This window comes from Solanum dulcamara, chromosome 10, assembly GCF_947179165.1.
Source record: "Solanum dulcamara chromosome 10, daSolDulc1.2, whole genome shotgun sequence".
In the NCBI taxonomy this organism is placed as follows: Eukaryota; Viridiplantae; Streptophyta; class Magnoliopsida; order Solanales; family Solanaceae; genus Solanum; species Solanum dulcamara.
In genome coordinates, this window is record NC_077246.1 from 60551326 (window position 1) to 60569828 (window position 18503).

Here is an 18503-nt window from a genome sequence, read left to right on the forward strand (position 1 = left end):
ATATAGTGAGATAAGAGAGTAACATGTCCATATGAGTGCCTTTTAGGCCGGATGCCATGCATGCTTGTCTTTTCCTTTAAAAACATTTCTTTTTCATATCCATAGAAAATAGAACATGTCCCGCGTCCGGGATGCAAAATACGCCAACTGACTAGGTGGCAATGCGTCTATAACGCCACATATGAACCTTCCCCATATCCCCTATATACATATACATATACATATAGACAACATGCAAGAGAGCTCAACGAAAGTCATGTATCTATTGGAGTGACGGAAGGTCGGTAACCTCCGATTGTATTATAGACTAACTATGTCTCACCTTGAAGGAACAATTATTATAAGATGAGACTATCCACGAAGGATAATATTAAGAGAACGCAGAATAAGGTCACAATCTCGTAAGGTGCCAAATCGTATAAATATGCACATAGAACCAATTTTCAAGACTCGTAGAATAATCGGAATTAGCTATGATTCAAAAAAATCAAGACAAGAGTCATGTCAAGTACCTTTCAAAAATTACCATGGATTCTATCAAAATAAAACTTTTGGAATCATATACACGTATCTAAGCACGAGAAAATATCCTGTGAAAACTCAAGAAAATTGACCATCCTAGTGGCTCTACGAATAAGACTTCCTTGAAATTGTATAAAATGTCATATACTTGTTTCATAAAACCCATGCCAAAAGAAAGAGTAGCTCTATATACTTATGTCAAAACATGCCAAGAGAAAGAAGAGTAAACCTTACATACATGAAGCCGTTCTTATCATAGCCATCATAGACATATTCTCATCCTCGACATCATCAATGTCGTTGTAAAACATATCCATCGTTATTGTCATAAAAGCTTGTAATACTGTAAACCTTTGTTTTGGAAAACTATAGACATTTTGAAAAATATTGACGGGTTATAGGAAAAATAGTCATTTCCTTGGGACCATTGACACCTAACTTTTGAAAACAAAGAAAATATGGAAGCACTTATGAAACCATAACATCGGAATCATGCCTTGAAAGAAAAAGGTAAGCCTTACATACCTTGTCCGCTTTCTTAGTCAATCCCACTTAAATCTTGGCCTTCCCAAAAATCTATAATAATGTTAACGAATGCAAACATTAGCTGTATATATCCAAAATTCTCATTCTAAAATAATATTTTTTCTATCGAAATTTCGGCAGCACTTTCCCCGTAAATACACCATCCCCGAGATTTCAACTCGGCCACAATATCAAAAACCATCCAACAACAATAACCAGCAGCACATATACCATTAAATCACTTCAATATCCCACAATACAACTCCAAACAACTAGCTTAAAATTTACGATACCAAAATAAAGTTTTTAACCTTTATTTCATAAAATCTTTAACCATACCAAATGGGGGGGGGGGGGTTGTGTGGCTGAAATCAGAAGTACCCACACCCTTTTTAACACTCTTTAAATCCCTGCAACACGCAACCCAACCAGCTGCAACCGCAGCACTACAACGACAACACACTACGCGACTTCGATTTAACTACTACGACTTCCATTTAGTTGTTTCTAACGTCAAGCATCCTTATACATTTTTTCACTTACAGCATCATTTAATACATTTAACATACCCCATAACAACCTCATAAACTTCAATTGAAAGAAAAAACCTTACCTTGCTCAAAATTCACCAAAACTCGCCAAAACTTACCTCGGAAGCTCTCGTAGTGCGGCTAATATTTTGGGGCTGTTTGGTAACGTTTTTGGCTGCTCCAAACCATAAATGTACATTTACAATACCTTCATAACATCTTGGTATACCCTAAATAATTAATTTACGGAGCGAAATTGGAAACTTACCTCTTTTTGTCTCTCCCAAAACCGAGCTCTCTCTCTAGCTTCAAGTTTCTCTTCTCTTCTTCCTCTTGAATTTTCTAGAATTATCTTGGGATAAGAATGACCCTAATGAGTCATAAGACACACACACACACACACATACACACACACATATATATATATATCTTCCACCACTTATCCATATTTGAAAATAAGTCCCTCAAATATGAATATAGATACATGACCCCTTCTCCATTTTTTGAGAACTTTCTTTAAAAAATAAAAATAAAGATGACTTAATTGTCTTGCCATGTACACTTTGGTTTATATATATTCATCACATGGCCATAAAAGAGTGCACCCCTACATAAACTTTCTTGAACACTTTGGTCTTTCAAGAACATTCTTGAACACTTTGTGAAATTCTTGTTTTACCCCTAGCCTTCCACAATACTACCATAGGCCACTTTGCGAATTTTCCTTTTTGCCCTTTGCCTTTTCCAAATTTTCACACTATTAATGTTCATAAATAATATTCATAACCAACTTGTAAATTAAAATAAATTTTGGAAGATGGTCATTTCCTTCACTTTACTACGGCTACTTTAAAATATCTAACCGTATAAAATACGGGATATACCAATATATTTCTGAAAGAACTTGATGATTTGAGCATGAGTCAAACCCGAGTTGAATTGAAAGAGTCTTTAAGATTTTAACCATTTTAATCTGGATTTCGCGATGCATTATTTTGAGTCAAAATTGCATGTTTTAAAGATATTTAAAAGAGTTGAGCATTTAATCTCAATGAGTGGATTGGATTTAGTTTATTTGAAGGAGTATAATGATTGAGATGTGATTGAGTTTAGATGGGACTCCAACTAGACTAGTCGAAAGTTTTGATTGAACTGATTTATTTAAGTTGCATGAGCATATTGAGTTTTTGGAGTAGTATCGAGCATCGAATTGAGTGAGAGTAAAAATCTATAATTACGTAGCTAGCGTAGAAGAGGATTGAACTGTTAAAGTTGGATGTTTCCCTAATTCATTGTCTTGAAAAAATAGAATTTGATTGATTGGTGGATCCAGATTGGTAGATGAATCCTTTACCTTGGCAAGTATTAGACAGATATGGCAACGACGTCGGTCGTTGTACTTAACCTACTTATAGGTGGTGGGATTATTGTCGATTAAGAGAGACTCCCAGGTTGTGTATGAAAGTATATGACATGGTTTAAACAAGTTGCATATTACTTTGTCCTTTTAAAGCATTGTTATATTTTATACTTGCATATCATACTGAGTTGGGTGAGTTTCATTCTATCTTGAGTACCTTTGATTTATTGTTATTCATTATTCCATATTACATACTTGTACATTCCACGTACTGACTTCCATTTGTGCCTGCATTATTTTATGATACAGGAAAAGGTATTAGAGATCATCAACAGACGCTTAGTTGAGGATCTATTTCTTTCCTGATGGTGGTGAGACCTCCTTGCCTTCGGAGGCATCATATTCATTCTTTCCATTGCTTATGAGTAGTTTTTTTTAGGTAGCCATGAACCTGTCATTGACACCATTTGGGTAGTAGAGATAGAGGCTTCATAGACTAGATAGTGATAGATTTATTTTGATGTCTTTAACTCTTGATTAGTTTTCTTCCAAACCTATATTTCTGATTAGAATGATGGAGATTGATGATTGAGTTAGCCCACAAAGATTTGTTTTTCTCTTAAACTAAGTCTTCCGCTGAATGAATGAATGTGTGATCAGACCAAGTGGTTCGCTTGGGAGCCAGCAATGGCTTTTGAGTGCAACCCACGACTAGGGTACCCTCTCGGAGCGTGACAATTGTAGAAGAACTCGCTAATGTAGCTGTAGAAGTTGGTTATTGAATTTCATCAAAAGTTATTCCATTCGGCATAAGAATCTGCTCTGGCATCTTACCATTGCTTCCACTCCAATTCCAACTTGCCATTTCCTCAAATACTACATTCCTACATTCCTTCTGATTAAATGTTTTCTACTATGGGGGTTATACAATCTATATGCTTTGGATTGTGTACAATAACCAATAAAATTGCACTTTTCAGATTTTCCATCTAACTTATGAAGAAATTGGAAATTTATCAAAGCATAAGAAATACAACCAAATATTCTTAAATAACCTACAGATGGTTTTTAACCCCTCCAAGATTCAAATGGAGTTTGATTCATAACAACCTTTATGGGAGACAGATTCAATAAATGGACTAATGTCGCCACAACTTTAGCCCAAAAATGATTCAGAAGTCCTTTTGCTTGCAACATGCTTCTTACCATCGCCACAACAGTGCGATTTTTTTGCTCAACGACACTATTTTTCTCAGGAGTATAAGGTATTGTTAGCTCCCTGTGGATGCCACTTTCTTCACAAAAGAGATTAAATTCCTTGGATAAGAACTTGCCGCTTCTATCAGTGCGAAAGGTTTTGATGGACAGACCACTTTGTTTCTCAACCTTGGCTTTGAAATGCTTGAATTTCTAAAATGTTTCTGATTTGGTTTCCAAAAAATAGACCCAACTTATGCGACTATAATCATTAGTAAAGACTAGAAAATAACGACTCCTACCAAAAGATGTAATATGCATAAGTCCACATAAATCAGCATATATTAATTTAAGATACTTTGAAACCCTCCAAGATTTTCCAATAGGAATAGACTTTCTAGTTTGTTTTCCATAAATGCCAACTTTGAGTCATCCTTTGCACTTGCAGCAAGGGCAAAATTTTCCATATTGCAAACATCCAGCGGAAACATCTTTGTTGGTGTCATGGTGATGCGAACCTTTTTGCCTGACTTCTTATTTGTAATGACACAAGCATCATCATCAAACCAAAGAAAATGCCCATTAGTCATTATTTGTCCAACACTAAACAAATTATATTCTAAATCAGGCAAAAATTGGGCATTATAATATTTTTACTTTATCGTGGCTAGTATCGACACCCACAGTACCTTTTCCTTCAACCCGCATCTCTTTTGTGTTGCCAAGATGCACCGTTTTCTTTAGCTTCTTATCTAGCTCCTTTAACACCCGCCATATGATTTGAACAACCACTATCTACAAAACATAAATCACTTGGCTCATGGTCTGTATCTACGCAAGCCATAAAGAGATAATTTCCTTTCTCATTTTCTCCTGCTGCAAAATTTATTTTCTGGTCTTTATACCAACAGTCAGCCCTTATATACCGTAGCGCTGACAATGATGACATTGAATGCCATTTTTTGTGTTACATTGCTCATTGAACTGTTTGTACCTATCATTCCTTCCTCTACCCTTTCCATAACCACGACCTTGGCCACCAAAAAATCCTCTTCTTCCTCGACCTCTACTTGCTGGATCATTGATTTATCCATATTTAGTTGCTGCATCTTTCACCTGGAATGTCTTCTGTTCATTCTTTTTAGCAAATCGATTGAGTCTCGCTTCATGAGATTGAATAGACCCCATCAATTCTTGAAAGGGCAAATATATGATCAAATTTTAGAGTCAAGCTTGGTAGTATCTTTTCCACAATGGTCTGGTCAGTAATTTTCTCGCCATAAGATCGCATTTTGCTGACAATTGCCACTGCTTTGGACAAAAAATCAGCAATATATTCTCCACTTTTCATCATCAAGGTTTCACAATCATGCTGAAGTGAATGCAATCTCACCACAATGACCTTTGAAACTCCTTCTATAGAATGGACCAAGCTTGCTTTGATGTGGTTGCTGCAGCGATCCGCGTAAAAACATTATCATGGACAGCTTGCTGGATAAATACCAGTGTCTTAACATCTTTTTGCTTGTTGTTTCGCAGTCTCTCTTCTTCTTCAGGATTTGCAAATCCACTTTCTACAAGTCCCAAAGATTTTGGGATTTGAGTATAGTTTTCATATGAATACTCCTAAATTTGTAGCTTTCTCCCGTGAAGATAAGAATGAGTGGTTGTGTCATACCAGATGAATTGTTTCTACTTGCCATGGATTTGATACCAGAGATGTTGGGAAAAAAGACTACAACAACAACAACAACAACCCAGTAAAATCCCACAACATGGGGTCTGGGGAGGGTAGAATGTACGCAGACCTTACTCCTACCAAGATAGGACGGCTGTTTCCTGGAAACCCTCGGCTCAGTAAAAGCATAAATGCATAAAAATGTTAGATAAGAATAGGAAATTAAAAGCTTTATGAGAAAAACAACAAACAAATAACGAATAGATAACAAATAAACACAAATAAATAAATACAAATAACAAATAACGATTAAATAAATAATGATAGCGTCACAGGTAAAATAGAGTAATCAAAGCATAGAAAGTAATAAATAATAACAGAAATAACAGAAATCAGAAGTTACAGCGCAAGAGATCGTAATGCACTACTACGCCTATGAATAGAGAAGAATAAAGAGACTATGAACTAGCATTCTACCCTAATGTGAGTCCTCCACACCCTCCTATCTAACGTCATGTCCTCCGTAAGCTGTAACTGCGCCATGTCCTGTCTAATCACCTCTCCCCAATACTTCTTCGGCCTACCCCTACCTCTTCTGTAACCATCCATGGCCAGCCTCTCACATCTCCGCACTGGGGCATCTGTGTCTCTTCTCTTCACATGTCCATACCATCTCAGTCGCATTTCCCGCATCTTGTCTTCCATCGAGGCCACTCCTACCTTGTCCTGAATAGCCTCATTTCTAATCCTGTCGCTCCTGGTGTGCCCACACATCCATCTCGGCATTCTCATCTCAGCAACTTTCATCTTTTGAATGTGAGAAGTCTTAACTGGCCAACACTCCGCCCCATACAACATAGCCGGTCTAACCACCACTTTGTAGAACTTGCCCTTAAGTTTTGGTGGCACATTCTTGTCACATAGCACTCCGGAAGCGAGCCTCCATTTCATCCACCCTACCCCAATACGATGTGTGACATCATCGTCAATCTCCCCGCTGCCTTGCATGATAGACCCAAGATACTTGCAACTACTTCTCTTTTGGATGGCCTGAGCACCAAGCCTAAATTCAACGCCAACCTCCTGAGGTGTCTCACTGAACTTGCACTCTAAGTACTCTGTCTTTGTCCTACTCAACTTAAACCCTTTAGACTCCAAGGTATGTCTCTTAAAGAACAGAGACTGAAAGTAAGAGGCCTGAATATTTACTAGATTGAAAGTAAGAAGCCTTAATATTTACTGAAACTCAGCTTTTCTGTGTATATAAAATAAAGGAAGATACAAACTTTATATAGGCTTACAAAATACAGAAACCTCTAGTTCACTAATTTAACCACTATTCCACTAACTAAACAACAACTATCCAATAGCTCTAAACTAAAAAAAATACAGCAACATGACTGCTAACAACCCAAGTAAATAGGAAACTAATAACAAATTAAATTTGACCAGGTCATACTTTGAATCAGTCTTCAATAGAGCATAATGTATAGAATTTGAAAAAGGCTCTTTACGTACTTAAACAAGCTCCGCTAGCTTGGTATAGTCGCATTGAGGCGTACTTTCTGAAAGTTGATTTCTTAAAATGTCCATATGAGCACTCTCTATTTGTTAAAATTGGAGAATCTGAGAAAATGCTCATTGTGTGTTTATATGTTGATGATCTTATATTTATCGGGAATGATAGTGCCAAGTTTTCTGATTTTAGGAACTCTATGATGGATAAATTCGGGATGTCTGATCTTGGTAAGATGCATTATTTTCTTGATTTAGAAGTAGTGCAATCTGATGATGGGATATTTGTTTCTCAAAGAAATGTCTGAGGGAAATTTTAGACTGATTCAACATGAAGAAATGCACTCCAGTGGAGTTTGGCTTGAAGCTAAACAAAGCTAGAAGAGGAGATAAGGTAGACAACACACTCTACAGACATATTGTAGATAGTTTGATGTATCTTACTGCCGCAAGGTCCGACATCATGTATGTTGTAGGTCTTATAAGTAGGTATATGGAGATCCCAATGGAAATCCGCCTGCTAGCTACCAAGAGAAACCTTTGCTACGTACAAGGAACTAAGGATTTTGGTTTGTTCTACAAGAAGGTTGAAAAATCTAGTTTGATTGGTTTTGCTGGCAGTGATTACGCTGGAGATCAAGACGATAGAAAGAGCACTTCAGGCTATGTTTTTTTGCTAGGCATAAGGGCTGTTTCATGGTCTTCCAAGAAGTAAAAATTTGTCACTTTATCGATTACTGAGGCGAAATTTGTTGCTGCTACAAATTGTGCTTATTGTGCTGTTTGGTTGAGGAGAATTCTTGAAGAACTACAATTCAAACAAGAAAGAGCAACTACAATTTTCTGCGACAACAACTCTGCCATTAAGCTGTCAAAAAATCTTGTTTTACATGGAAGAAGAAAGCACATCGATGTGAAGTATTATTTCCCGTGAGATTTCAATAATGAAGTGTTGGGTTTAATTGATAGGTTGAATGAGAAATGGACGGAAAAAGAAGTGGAGGAAAAAATGAGTAGTCCCTCTTGCTTTATGAAATAAACATTTGTCCCATATAGGTGGTGAAAAAAAAAGGTCTCCTACTTAAAAATAGAAGCACTCCTTCATGTTGTTAAAGGGTTAAACTGAAGCCTGAGAGCTTTAAGTTTAAGGCAAATTGTTAGTTTTAATAATTCAGCTTAGTAAATTACAGTTTTGTTAGAAAATAAAATGCCTATATTTTATGTTTGTCGTAGTCTTTAGGAAATAATTTTGAAATGTGGGCTGCTAGGTGTAGTTCCTAATCTTTAGCTTCACATTATTTTGCTTATAAAGGATTGTAGTTGCAGCTCTTTAGTCATTCAGTCAAAAACAATTCCTTCGATTATATTGCCTCTCTCTTCTCTATTGTCTTTCAACTTACAAATTAATATTTCTCAATTTTGGTTTTTTTCTATCACTGTATTGCTAGTTTAAGTTAACGATACAACACAATTTTTTTAAAAATCTTTTTCTTGATATGGTAAAAAGGATAAGTAAAAATAAAAAAGTTATTTTAATATAATGAACAAGTAAAAGTGAATAGAGTGAGTAGCATATTAAGAATCAGACTGTAGTAAAGAAATAAAATGGTGTGTCCGTAGATTATTTTTTTAGAGTAATTCTTAATCAAACTGTAGTAAAAAAATAAAATGGGGTGTCAGTTTATTGTTCTTTTAGAGTAATTGCCAAGGGACTCTTATTAATTTCATTTGGTGAGCCATTTATGGTTCCCATCAGTTAATGTTTTCGAAAGGATCATTTCACTATTTTATGGACCACATGTCCACACCAGTTAAGGAATCAAATAAACATAGGTTCCATCTTAAATTTCTCTATTCAGAAACTTATCAATTACCATTTAATTCTTATAAATTTTGTGGTACAACTTTGGTCATACTATTTAATGATTGCTTCTTCATATATACTCTCACTTGTGTTTCCACATTACATCCATCAGCCATCTTATCAAAAGAAGATTTCTTTGTTAATTTTAAAGATTTCTTCTTTCACTTTCTTGCTTTTTCTTCTTATTATAAGTATTAAATTTGGAGCTAGGTAATTAAAATGGGAAGATCACCACGTTTAGATAAAAAGGGTTTGAAGAAAGGACCCTGGACACCTGCTGAAGACCAAAAGCTCTTGGCTTATGTTGAGGAACATGGCTATGGTAGCTGGAGTGATTTGCCTGTTAGAGCAGGTAACATTAACTTAATTCATTTTATACTGTATATATAAGTCAAATATTAATAATTTGTATATATACGTATATTTAACACTATATATATGAAATTTCTGACTATGCTAACATAATTTAACGTACATTTGTTTTCCACATTTGGAGTATAGGGCTTCAACGATGTAAAAGGAGTTGTAGACTGAGATGGATCAATTATTTAAGGCCTAATATCAAGAGAGGAAAGTTCAGCTCCGAGGAAGAACGAACCATCTTTCAACTTCATGCTCTTCTTGGAAATAGGTAAAGAAATTTTGATTTCCCTTATTTAAAATTCTGGCTCCGATGTTGTTTATGTTATTATATTTTATTAAGTGATTTGTGTAATAGTAACATACTGGTTCATCTCGTTATCGATCAAGGTGGTCAACAATAGCATCTCACTTGCCAAACAGAAGTGATAACGAGATAAAAAACTATTGGAATACACGTTTGAAGAAGAGACTAATCAATATGGGCATTGATCCCATGACTCATCAACCAAAGAGAGATGGTTCCAATTATAAGTCCATTGCAAGCCTTAGCCACATGGCTGAATGGGAGACTGCTAGACTTGAAGCAGAAGCTAGGTCTGTTCGAAATAGAAGCAGGTACAACAACAATAATAATAATAATCCTCAATGTCCTCATTATAATTTGCAGCAAATCCCTTGTCTTGACATACTACAAGCTTGGCAAATGTCGCGCACAAAACTACCAACTATAAAGGACATTAGTGCAATTCTTCTTGATGGTTTTCTCACAAACTCAAGGACAAAAATATGCAATTCTCCAACTCCATCTTCGTTCAATATCGAAGAAAATGTTGAGCTTGGTGAAGACCTTTGCCCATTTGAAGATATAATAACAAAAGATAATGACATCCAAACAGAATTTTCCATCACTGAGGGGTTAGCAGAGCTTTTTCCAGAATATGGTTATAGCCAAAACCCTGGAAACTACTCAAGTGAAGTACAAATGGACAATTATATGGATAGCTTCTTTACAAATTTTGAAGACAACAAGAGTAATTGGAACAACATAGCACATTTGGTCATGACTTCACCAATTGGATCTCCATTATTCTAAGTATTAAGAATTGTTTTTGATGATTGTGTCATGTTTCAAAGCTTCACAAGGATCTATTGTTTTAAGTCTGGAATATGATTTACTTTCATAAGGTTTAGACTTTCTATTGTTGTAATAAGACACACATTTAAAGAGATTTTTGAGAAATAAATTGGCAAGTCATATTTTAACCAAAAACAATAGATCAGAGTTCTGTATCTAAGAATTCGAACAAAAGCAAAAGAAAGTCGAAATCAATTAATTTAAATTTTCCGATTTATCGTCGTGTAACTCGATCCTTCTCCAAAAATCCTAACAGATCGTATGCATTTTTATTTCTTTTAATCATAACCAATAAAGAGTATGATGGTAAGTTGGATGAAATCTCTTCACACTGAATAAAAAATATCCGGTTTGAGCAAGGAGAATGGAGTAGCGTAACTCCTTGTAGGGACCTTCTCCTTTAATGATATTTATGCTACGAATTTGAATTTGTCTGCAAATTAATAAATAACAAAAAAAAAACATCAAGACCTTATGTTAAGTTATTTTGTATAAATGGTCTATTGGTTGAAGTGAGGTTTACATTTGATCATGAATATTTATATCAAACCTTAGTAGCCAGACTTATTCTATAGTAATATGATATGATCAATTCTTAGCCTCATTTACTCTTATAATATTCTCTTATAATAATAACTCCTATCTTGGGGTGTTTATGGTACGATTTGGATCAGTTATTGGTTAAAATCAAAATCAAATCAATTTTTTCAGTTTTTATATTTTTAAAATCAAACCAAACCAAAAAAAATAACCATCGGTTTGGTTCATTTTTTTTTGTTTTTTCGCTTTTTGAAAGTAATAATTTTGTTAAGGGAATACACAAACAAAGTGATTTAATTAAACAATAATAAAATCATTATACACCAAAAATCATAAGATGAGAAAAGCATAAACAAATCTTTTCCAACAACTGGATCATCACTTGGATCTACTTTTGATTTCCTGTTTAGAATAACAAATATGAAAGCAGCGGCAACCTTGGCCTTGCTTGAATCTAGAGCTAATGAGTTGACTGAGAAATTCCTATTGATGCCTTAGTCAGAGCAAAGAAAACCTGACAGATTGCTGTAGAATTCTCAGCAAAAGAATGAGAGAAATCAAGGTTGTATTGATGATAATAAATGAGTGCATGTCTCCTTTATATAGGAGTGAGTTATAGAGTCCTAGGCTAACTAAACTTAGAGTTATACTACAAAACACATTCATAGCAGCCTAGTCATAATCTGACTCTAACTTATCCAACAGTGAGTCCTACTATAACTTAATTCTTTTATTAGGTCTCTGACAGTCGTCAGGACTTCTATCAGTTAGATCATTGTCACGCCCCGGGAGGGTACCCTAGACGTAACCGGCACCCGAAGGCCATCTCTGACCTCCGAGCGAACCACTTGTTACAATCACTCATTCATTCAAGCACATTCTATCAGCAGAAAACTCAATTTAAGAAAGACTTCTCATATCATAAGGGCCGAAGGCCAGACATTTACAATCAAGACGATAATCAAAATAGGAATCCTCAGGATGACCGCTCGACCTCCTCACATCTCAGTCTATGAAGCCTCTATTCAAGTCTAAAAGGTGCCAATGACAAGCCCATGGCTACCGACAATCAAAAAAAAAAGACAATCAAAAACTGTACAGGAAGGCCCAATATCCTCCGGGAACTAGGAGGACTCACCGACTGGCTGGAAGTGTAAGTGGATCTTCAACGGAGTGCCGGTTGATGATCTCTAGTACCTGTCTCTGCATCATGAAACGATGCAGGCCAAATGGCATCAGTACATGGAATGTACGAGTATGTAAAATGGCCGAATACAACGAACATCAAGAAATAATCAATCAACTCGGGATTTCAATCTCAAAGAGTGACAACTCAATCAAATATCCTAAGTCTAAACAAGGATATGATTTAGACGGGACCAATCATACACAATCAACTCAATCCGACTCAGAGTACTATCAACACCTACTTGGGAGTTTCTCTTAACCGACAACCATCACTTATGAGCCAGTGAAAGTACAACAAACCGACGTTATTGCCGCGTCCGCTCATACCTTTCCAGGGCATGAACGAGTCATCAAATCATGGATCCAATCCAACCAAGTCCTATTATGTCAGGACAAATCTCTCGGGGAAGCATCCGACTTTAACGGTTCCATCCCCCTACGTTTGGCGACACAGTTATTGGGTTCGAGTATGGACTATACTCTTGCCCAATTCGGTGCTCGATACTTCTCCCAAGACTCATTGCTCATAAAACTCCATCCAATCAATTCAATCAAATCATATCGACAAGTTTCATTACAACCTTGTCAACTCATCAACTCTATCACAATCAAGTCTCAATCTCAATGCTTAATCTCAATCATATCTTCAAGGAAGTGTTAAAATGCATATATACACATCATCTAGATATAAAATCAATCATTACCTCCATCCATTTGAGAAAATCTTTATGACTCATCACATCTTCAAGACTTCAAATCAACATTCTTATAATAGGCAACATGCTTAAAAAGATAGTATACTCTATCAAATCTACATAATTAATAAGACCAACAAACATATTTATCAACTCATTCCTTTATCATATCATACTCATATAAGGGCTCATTTTAGGAACCTCTTAGCTCAACAACATTAACACATCAATAATTAAATGAAATGGGACAATACTCATTCAAACATGTACCATACCAAGAAACTCCATTTTCATGGATATCTAACCTCAAAACAAGAATAGGGCATATGGGTGGACTCAACCCATGTTTTGGTTAGCCTTACATACCTTAGTGAAGACTTGAAGAAAACCTTGAGGTTGGGTCTTTAATGGAGGACTCTAATCTTGAAGCTTCTTGGACTCCTTTGTTGGAAATGGAGAAGAAGAGTAGAGAGAAGGGAGAGGAGCTCTTAGGGCTTTTTAGAGAGAGAGTGAGGGCTGCCAAATGAGTTCCCAAAAGGCCAAGGGCTACATATATATAATTGGGTAAGTTCCCAAATTACCCCTCCTCAAAATGTTCTGAAAATAGGCTAAAACGCCCTTGGCGCGATAGTGGCGCATCGCGCCCTTACAGCGCCAAGGCCGATTACGCCTGAAACCTGCACAACTTTTAGTGGCGCTTCGCGCCAGGGACCAAACTACTGAGGCATGTTTCTGGCGCGATAGTGGCGCGTCGCGCCCTTACAGCGCCAAGCCTATTATTCTAAATTCTGGGAATTTGGCCTAAAAAACCCTGCACAACTTTTAGTGGCGCGTCGCGCCAAGGACCAAACTACTGAGGCATGTTTCTGGCGCGATAGTGGCGCGTCGCGCCCTTACAGCGCCAAAGCCATTTCCCCAGCAGTTGCAACCCAGGCCAAAATGAAATTCCTGTCGTGCTAGTTCGTCTTCGGATCGTCATATCTTTTGACTCCGAACTCCAAAATTTACGTTCTTAGTGGCGTTAGAAAGAAGACTCGACGACCTTTAATTTGATAGGTCGTGGGCTACCCAAATTGACGTCCTTCAAAAGATAGGGTCGTTAAAAGTCGACCCTTACATGAACTCGTCCTAAACTTAGCCACGACAGATCTTTTGGACTTAGCTCGGTCCTAGGGGTCCTCAATGACCCCACATCACCTCCAACGCTCTTAAATTCCTCAGGGACTCATCTTAACTCGAGCACATACTTCGAAATAAATACGATGGGCCCCACACGTGTACAAAGAAAGCCCGAATCTTAGGAAGAAATTTTGAGGGGTGTTACAATCATGTTGTTCAACCTGTTTCTATGATACATCTTCAACACTTCCCCTCAAGCTAGTGAATGGTGGAACAATTACTCCTAGCTTGCTTCGAAAACCAGCAAAAACTTGGTTTGTTAATGCTTTTGTTTGAATGTCAGCTAGTTGGTCCTTAGACCTCACAAACTGAGTAAGAAGTTGACCTCTGGCCACTTTGTCTTGAAAAAAGTGATAGTCCATCTCAACTGTTTTGTCACGCCCCGGGAGGGTACCCTAGGCGTGGCTGGCACTCGAAGGATATTTTTGACCTCCGAGCAAACCACCTAGTCCAGTCACACATTCAATTAATCAAATTCTCTTAGCGGATAACTCAATTAAAGAAATACTATTCATATATAGGGCCGAAGACCATACATTTACAACCCAATAAGACATAAAAATAAGACTCCTCAAAATAATCGTTCGACCTCCCACATTCTAGTTTATGAAGCCTCTATCACAGTCTAAGAGGTGTCAATGAAAAGTTCATGGCTACCAACAATCAAAGTAAAGGAAATGTCAACAAAATTGTACATAAAGGCTCAACATCCTCCGGAAACTAGGAGGACTCACCAGCTAGCTGAGAGTGTATGTGGATCTTCAATGGAGCGCCGGTTGATGATCTCTGGTACCTGTCTCTACATCATGAAATGATACAGGCCAAATGGCGCCAATACATGGAATGTACGAGTATGTAAAATGGCTGAATACAACGAATATCAAGGAAGAATCAATCAACTCGGAAGCTCAACTCAAGAGGAATACCAACTCAATTAAATGTCCTAAGTCTAAACAAGAATATGATTTAGACGGGACCAATCACATACAATTCCACCCATTCTGACTCAGAGTACTATCAAGACCTATTTGGGAGTTTCTCTTAACCGACAACCATCACTTATGAGCCAGTGAAGGTACAACAAAACGACATTGTTGCCGCGCCCGTTCATACCTTGCCAGGGTATGAACGAATCAAACACTCATGGATCCAATCCAACAAAGTCCTATAATGTCAGGACAAACTCTCGGGGAAGCATCCGAATTAACGGTTCAATCCCCTCTACGTTTGGCAACACAGGTATTGGGTTCGAGTATGGACTATACTCTTGTCCAATTCGGTGCTCGATACTCCTCCCAAGACTCAATGCTCATAAAACTCCATCCAATCAACTCATATTGACAAGTCTCGTTACAACCTTGTCATCTCATCAACTCTATCACAATCATATCTTTCTCAATCATACTATCCGATCAATCTCAAGCATATTATTCAAAGAAATTTAAATACACATATATAGCATCATCTAGATATAATCAATTATTTCTTTCATCCATTTGAGAAATCTTTTAGGCTTATCACAATTTCAAGACTTTAAATTGACATTTCATATCGAGCAACATTCTCAAGAAAATAACATCCTTTATCATAATCTACATATTAAGAAGATAAATAGAACATATTTCACAACTCATTTCTTCATCACTCATACTCAACTAAGGGCTCATTTTTGGAACCTCTTAGCTCAATAACATTGACACATATAGAATCAAATAGATAGGGGACCAAGTTTATACAAACACAAACAATACCAAGAAACTCTATTCTCATGAACATCTAACCTCAAAGCAAGAGTAGGGCACATGGGTGAACTCAACCCATGTTTTTGATAGCCTTACATACCTAAGTGAAGACTTGAAGAAAACCTTGATGTTGGGTCTTCAATGGAGAACTTAAATCTTAAAGCACTTGGAACTCTTCTTGTTGGAGAAGGATTTGGAGAGGAAGAAGAAGAAGAGAGAGAGAGAGAGAGAGAAGAGGTTTCTAGGGCTTTTAGAGAGGGAGTGGGGGCTAAAGAAATGATCCCAAAATAGTCTAGGGTGATACATATATAATTTGGGGCAATTCCCAAATTGCCCATTCTCAAAAGTTCTGAAAAATAGGCAAAAATGCACCTGGCGCGATAGTGGCACATCGCGCCATTGCAGCGTCAGGCTGAAACACGCCTAAAACCTGCACACCTCATAATGGCGCGCCATGCCAGAGACCAAACTACTGAGGCATGTTTCTGGCGCGATAGTGGCGCGTCGTGCCCTTACAGTGCCAAGGCCAAATTTTCTGGGTTCTGGAAATTTGGCCTGAAAAACCCTGCACAACTTTTAGTGGCGCGTCGCGCCAAGGACCAAACTACTGAGGCATGTTTCTGGAGCTATAGTGGCGCATCGCGCCCTTACAGCGCCAAGGCCATTTCCCCAGCAGTTGCAACCCAGGCCAAAAATGAAATTCGTGCCGTGCTAGTTCATCTTAGGATCGTCATATCTTTTGACTCCGAACTCCAAAATTTACGTTCTTGGTGGAGTTGGAAAAAAGACTCGATGAACCTTACTTTGATAGGTCGTGGGCCACCTAGATTGATGTCCTTCAAAAGATAGGGTTGTTAAAAGTTGACCCTTATATGAACTCATCCTAAACTTAGCCACGACGAATCTATTGGGCTTAGCTCGATCCTAGGGGTCCTTGGTGACCCACATCACCTCTAACACTGCTCAGTCCCTCAGAGACTCATCTTAACTCATGAATATATTTCAAGATACTCGGGTTCGACCCTTCCCGAACACAAGAAGGGTTCGAATCTTTGGAAAAATTTGAGGGGTGTTACATTATCTCCCCCTTGGGATTATTCATCCTCGAATGACGAGAAATCAAGAATAGACTCAGGGTGAAAATCACAATCAAAACTCAGTCATTCAATCAGTCAAATTCTCAATCAATTATCAATCAAGACTCAAGAAGGCACAAATGAATTCAAGACAAGGAAATGGTCATTACCTTCAACATTCTCCTCAGTAGGCACGAATAGATGGGGATATTTAGATTTCATGGCTTCCTCTGCTTCCCATGTGGCTTCCTCAACAAATTGGTTTCTCCACAAGACTTTGACTGAGGCGACTTCTTTGTTCCTTAGTTTGCGAACTTGGCGATCAAGAATTTGAACTGAAACCTCTTCATAAGACAAGCTATCCTTAATTCCAATGCTATCAATGGGGACTACCAACGAGGGATCGCCCAAGCACTTTTTCAATATCGAAACGTGGAATACCGAATGAATAAAGGCTAGCTCTGAAGGCAACTCCAACTCATAAGCAATACTTCCAATCCGCCTCAAAATCTGGTAAGGACCAATATATCGAGGACTAAGCTTCCCCTTCTTTCCAAACCCCATGACACCCTTCATGGGTGACACTCTCAAATACACCCAATCATCCACCTCAAACTCTAAGTCTCTCCTCCTCATATTGGTGTAAGATTTTTGGCGACTTTGGGCTGTCTTTAGCCTCTCTCAAATAACTCGCACCTTCTCCATGGCTTGATGAACAAGGTCAGGCCCAATCAACTCGGCTTCACCAAATTCAAACCACCCAATGGGAGACCTACATCTCCTCCCATACAAAGCTTCATAATGAGCCATTTGAATGCTTGCATGATAGCTATTGTTGTATGCAAACTCTATGAGAGGTAAGTGATCATCCCAATTTCCCTTGAAGTCAAGCACATATGCCCTCAACATATCTTCCAATGTCTTGATGGTGCGCTCTGCTTGGCCATCTGTCTGGGGATGGAAGGCTGTACTCAAGTTCACCCTCGAACCTAATCCCTTCTAAAAGGATTTCCAAAACTGGAAAGTGAATTGAGCTCCTCTGTATGATATGATAGACAAAGGGACCCCATACAATCTGATGACCTCTTGCATATACAACTTTGCATAATCTTCTATGGTATTAGTAGTCTTAACCGCCAAGAAGTGAGCTGATTTCGTCATTCTATCCACAATCACCCAAATGGAATCATGTTGCTTTCGGGACTTCAGCAAGCCTGTAATAAAGTCCATGTTGATCATCTCCCACTTTCATTCTGGAATTTCTATGTTTTGGGCTAAACCATATGGCCTTTAAAGCTCAACCTTCACCTGTTGGCAATTCGGGCACTTGGAAACAAATTCCGCAATATCCTTCTTCATCCCACTCCACCAATAGATTTTCTTCAAGTCATGAT

At 37.7% G+C, this 18503-nt stretch overlaps 2 protein-coding genes across 2 annotated transcripts; both read left to right on the top strand.

The window, feature by feature from the left end:
• The first annotated feature begins 7658 nt into the window (after positions 1–7658).
• Positions 7659–8042, top strand: LOC129869844 (secreted RxLR effector protein 161-like). The gene has a single exon (XM_055944437.1). It carries the CDS (start codon positions 7659–7661, stop codon positions 8040–8042), a length of 384 nt encoding a protein of 127 aa, XP_055800412.1.
• Positions 8043–9295: 1253 nt separating this feature from the next.
• On the top strand, positions 9296–10694 carry LOC129870786 (transcription factor MYB106-like). The gene is made up of 3 exons (XM_055945647.1): positions 9296–9543; positions 9693–9822; positions 9942–10694. Exons 1-3 carry the CDS (start codon positions 9411–9413, stop codon positions 10645–10647), a joined length of 969 nt encoding a protein of 322 aa, XP_055801622.1. The 5' UTR covers positions 9296–9410; the 3' UTR covers positions 10648–10694.
• The last annotated feature ends 7809 nt before the right edge of the window (positions 10695–18503 follow it).

Bases quoted from the DNA above. Each gene is read 5' to 3' on its own strand.
- LOC129870786 (XM_055945647.1), top strand. From the start codon at position 9,411: ATGGGAAGATCACCACGTTTAGATAAAAAGGGTTTGAAGAAAGGACCC. The intron at 9,544-9,692 runs GTAACATTAACT...TTTGGAGTATAG, and splicing joins TGATTTGCCTGTTAGAGCAG to GGCTTCAACGATGTAAAAGG. The intron at 9,823-9,941 runs GTAAAGAAATTT...TTATCGATCAAG, and splicing joins CATGCTCTTCTTGGAAATAG to GTGGTCAACAATAGCATCTC.
- LOC129869844 (XM_055944437.1), top strand. From the start codon at position 7,659: ATGAAGAAATGCACTCCAGTGGAGTTTGGCTTGAAGCTAAACAAAGCT.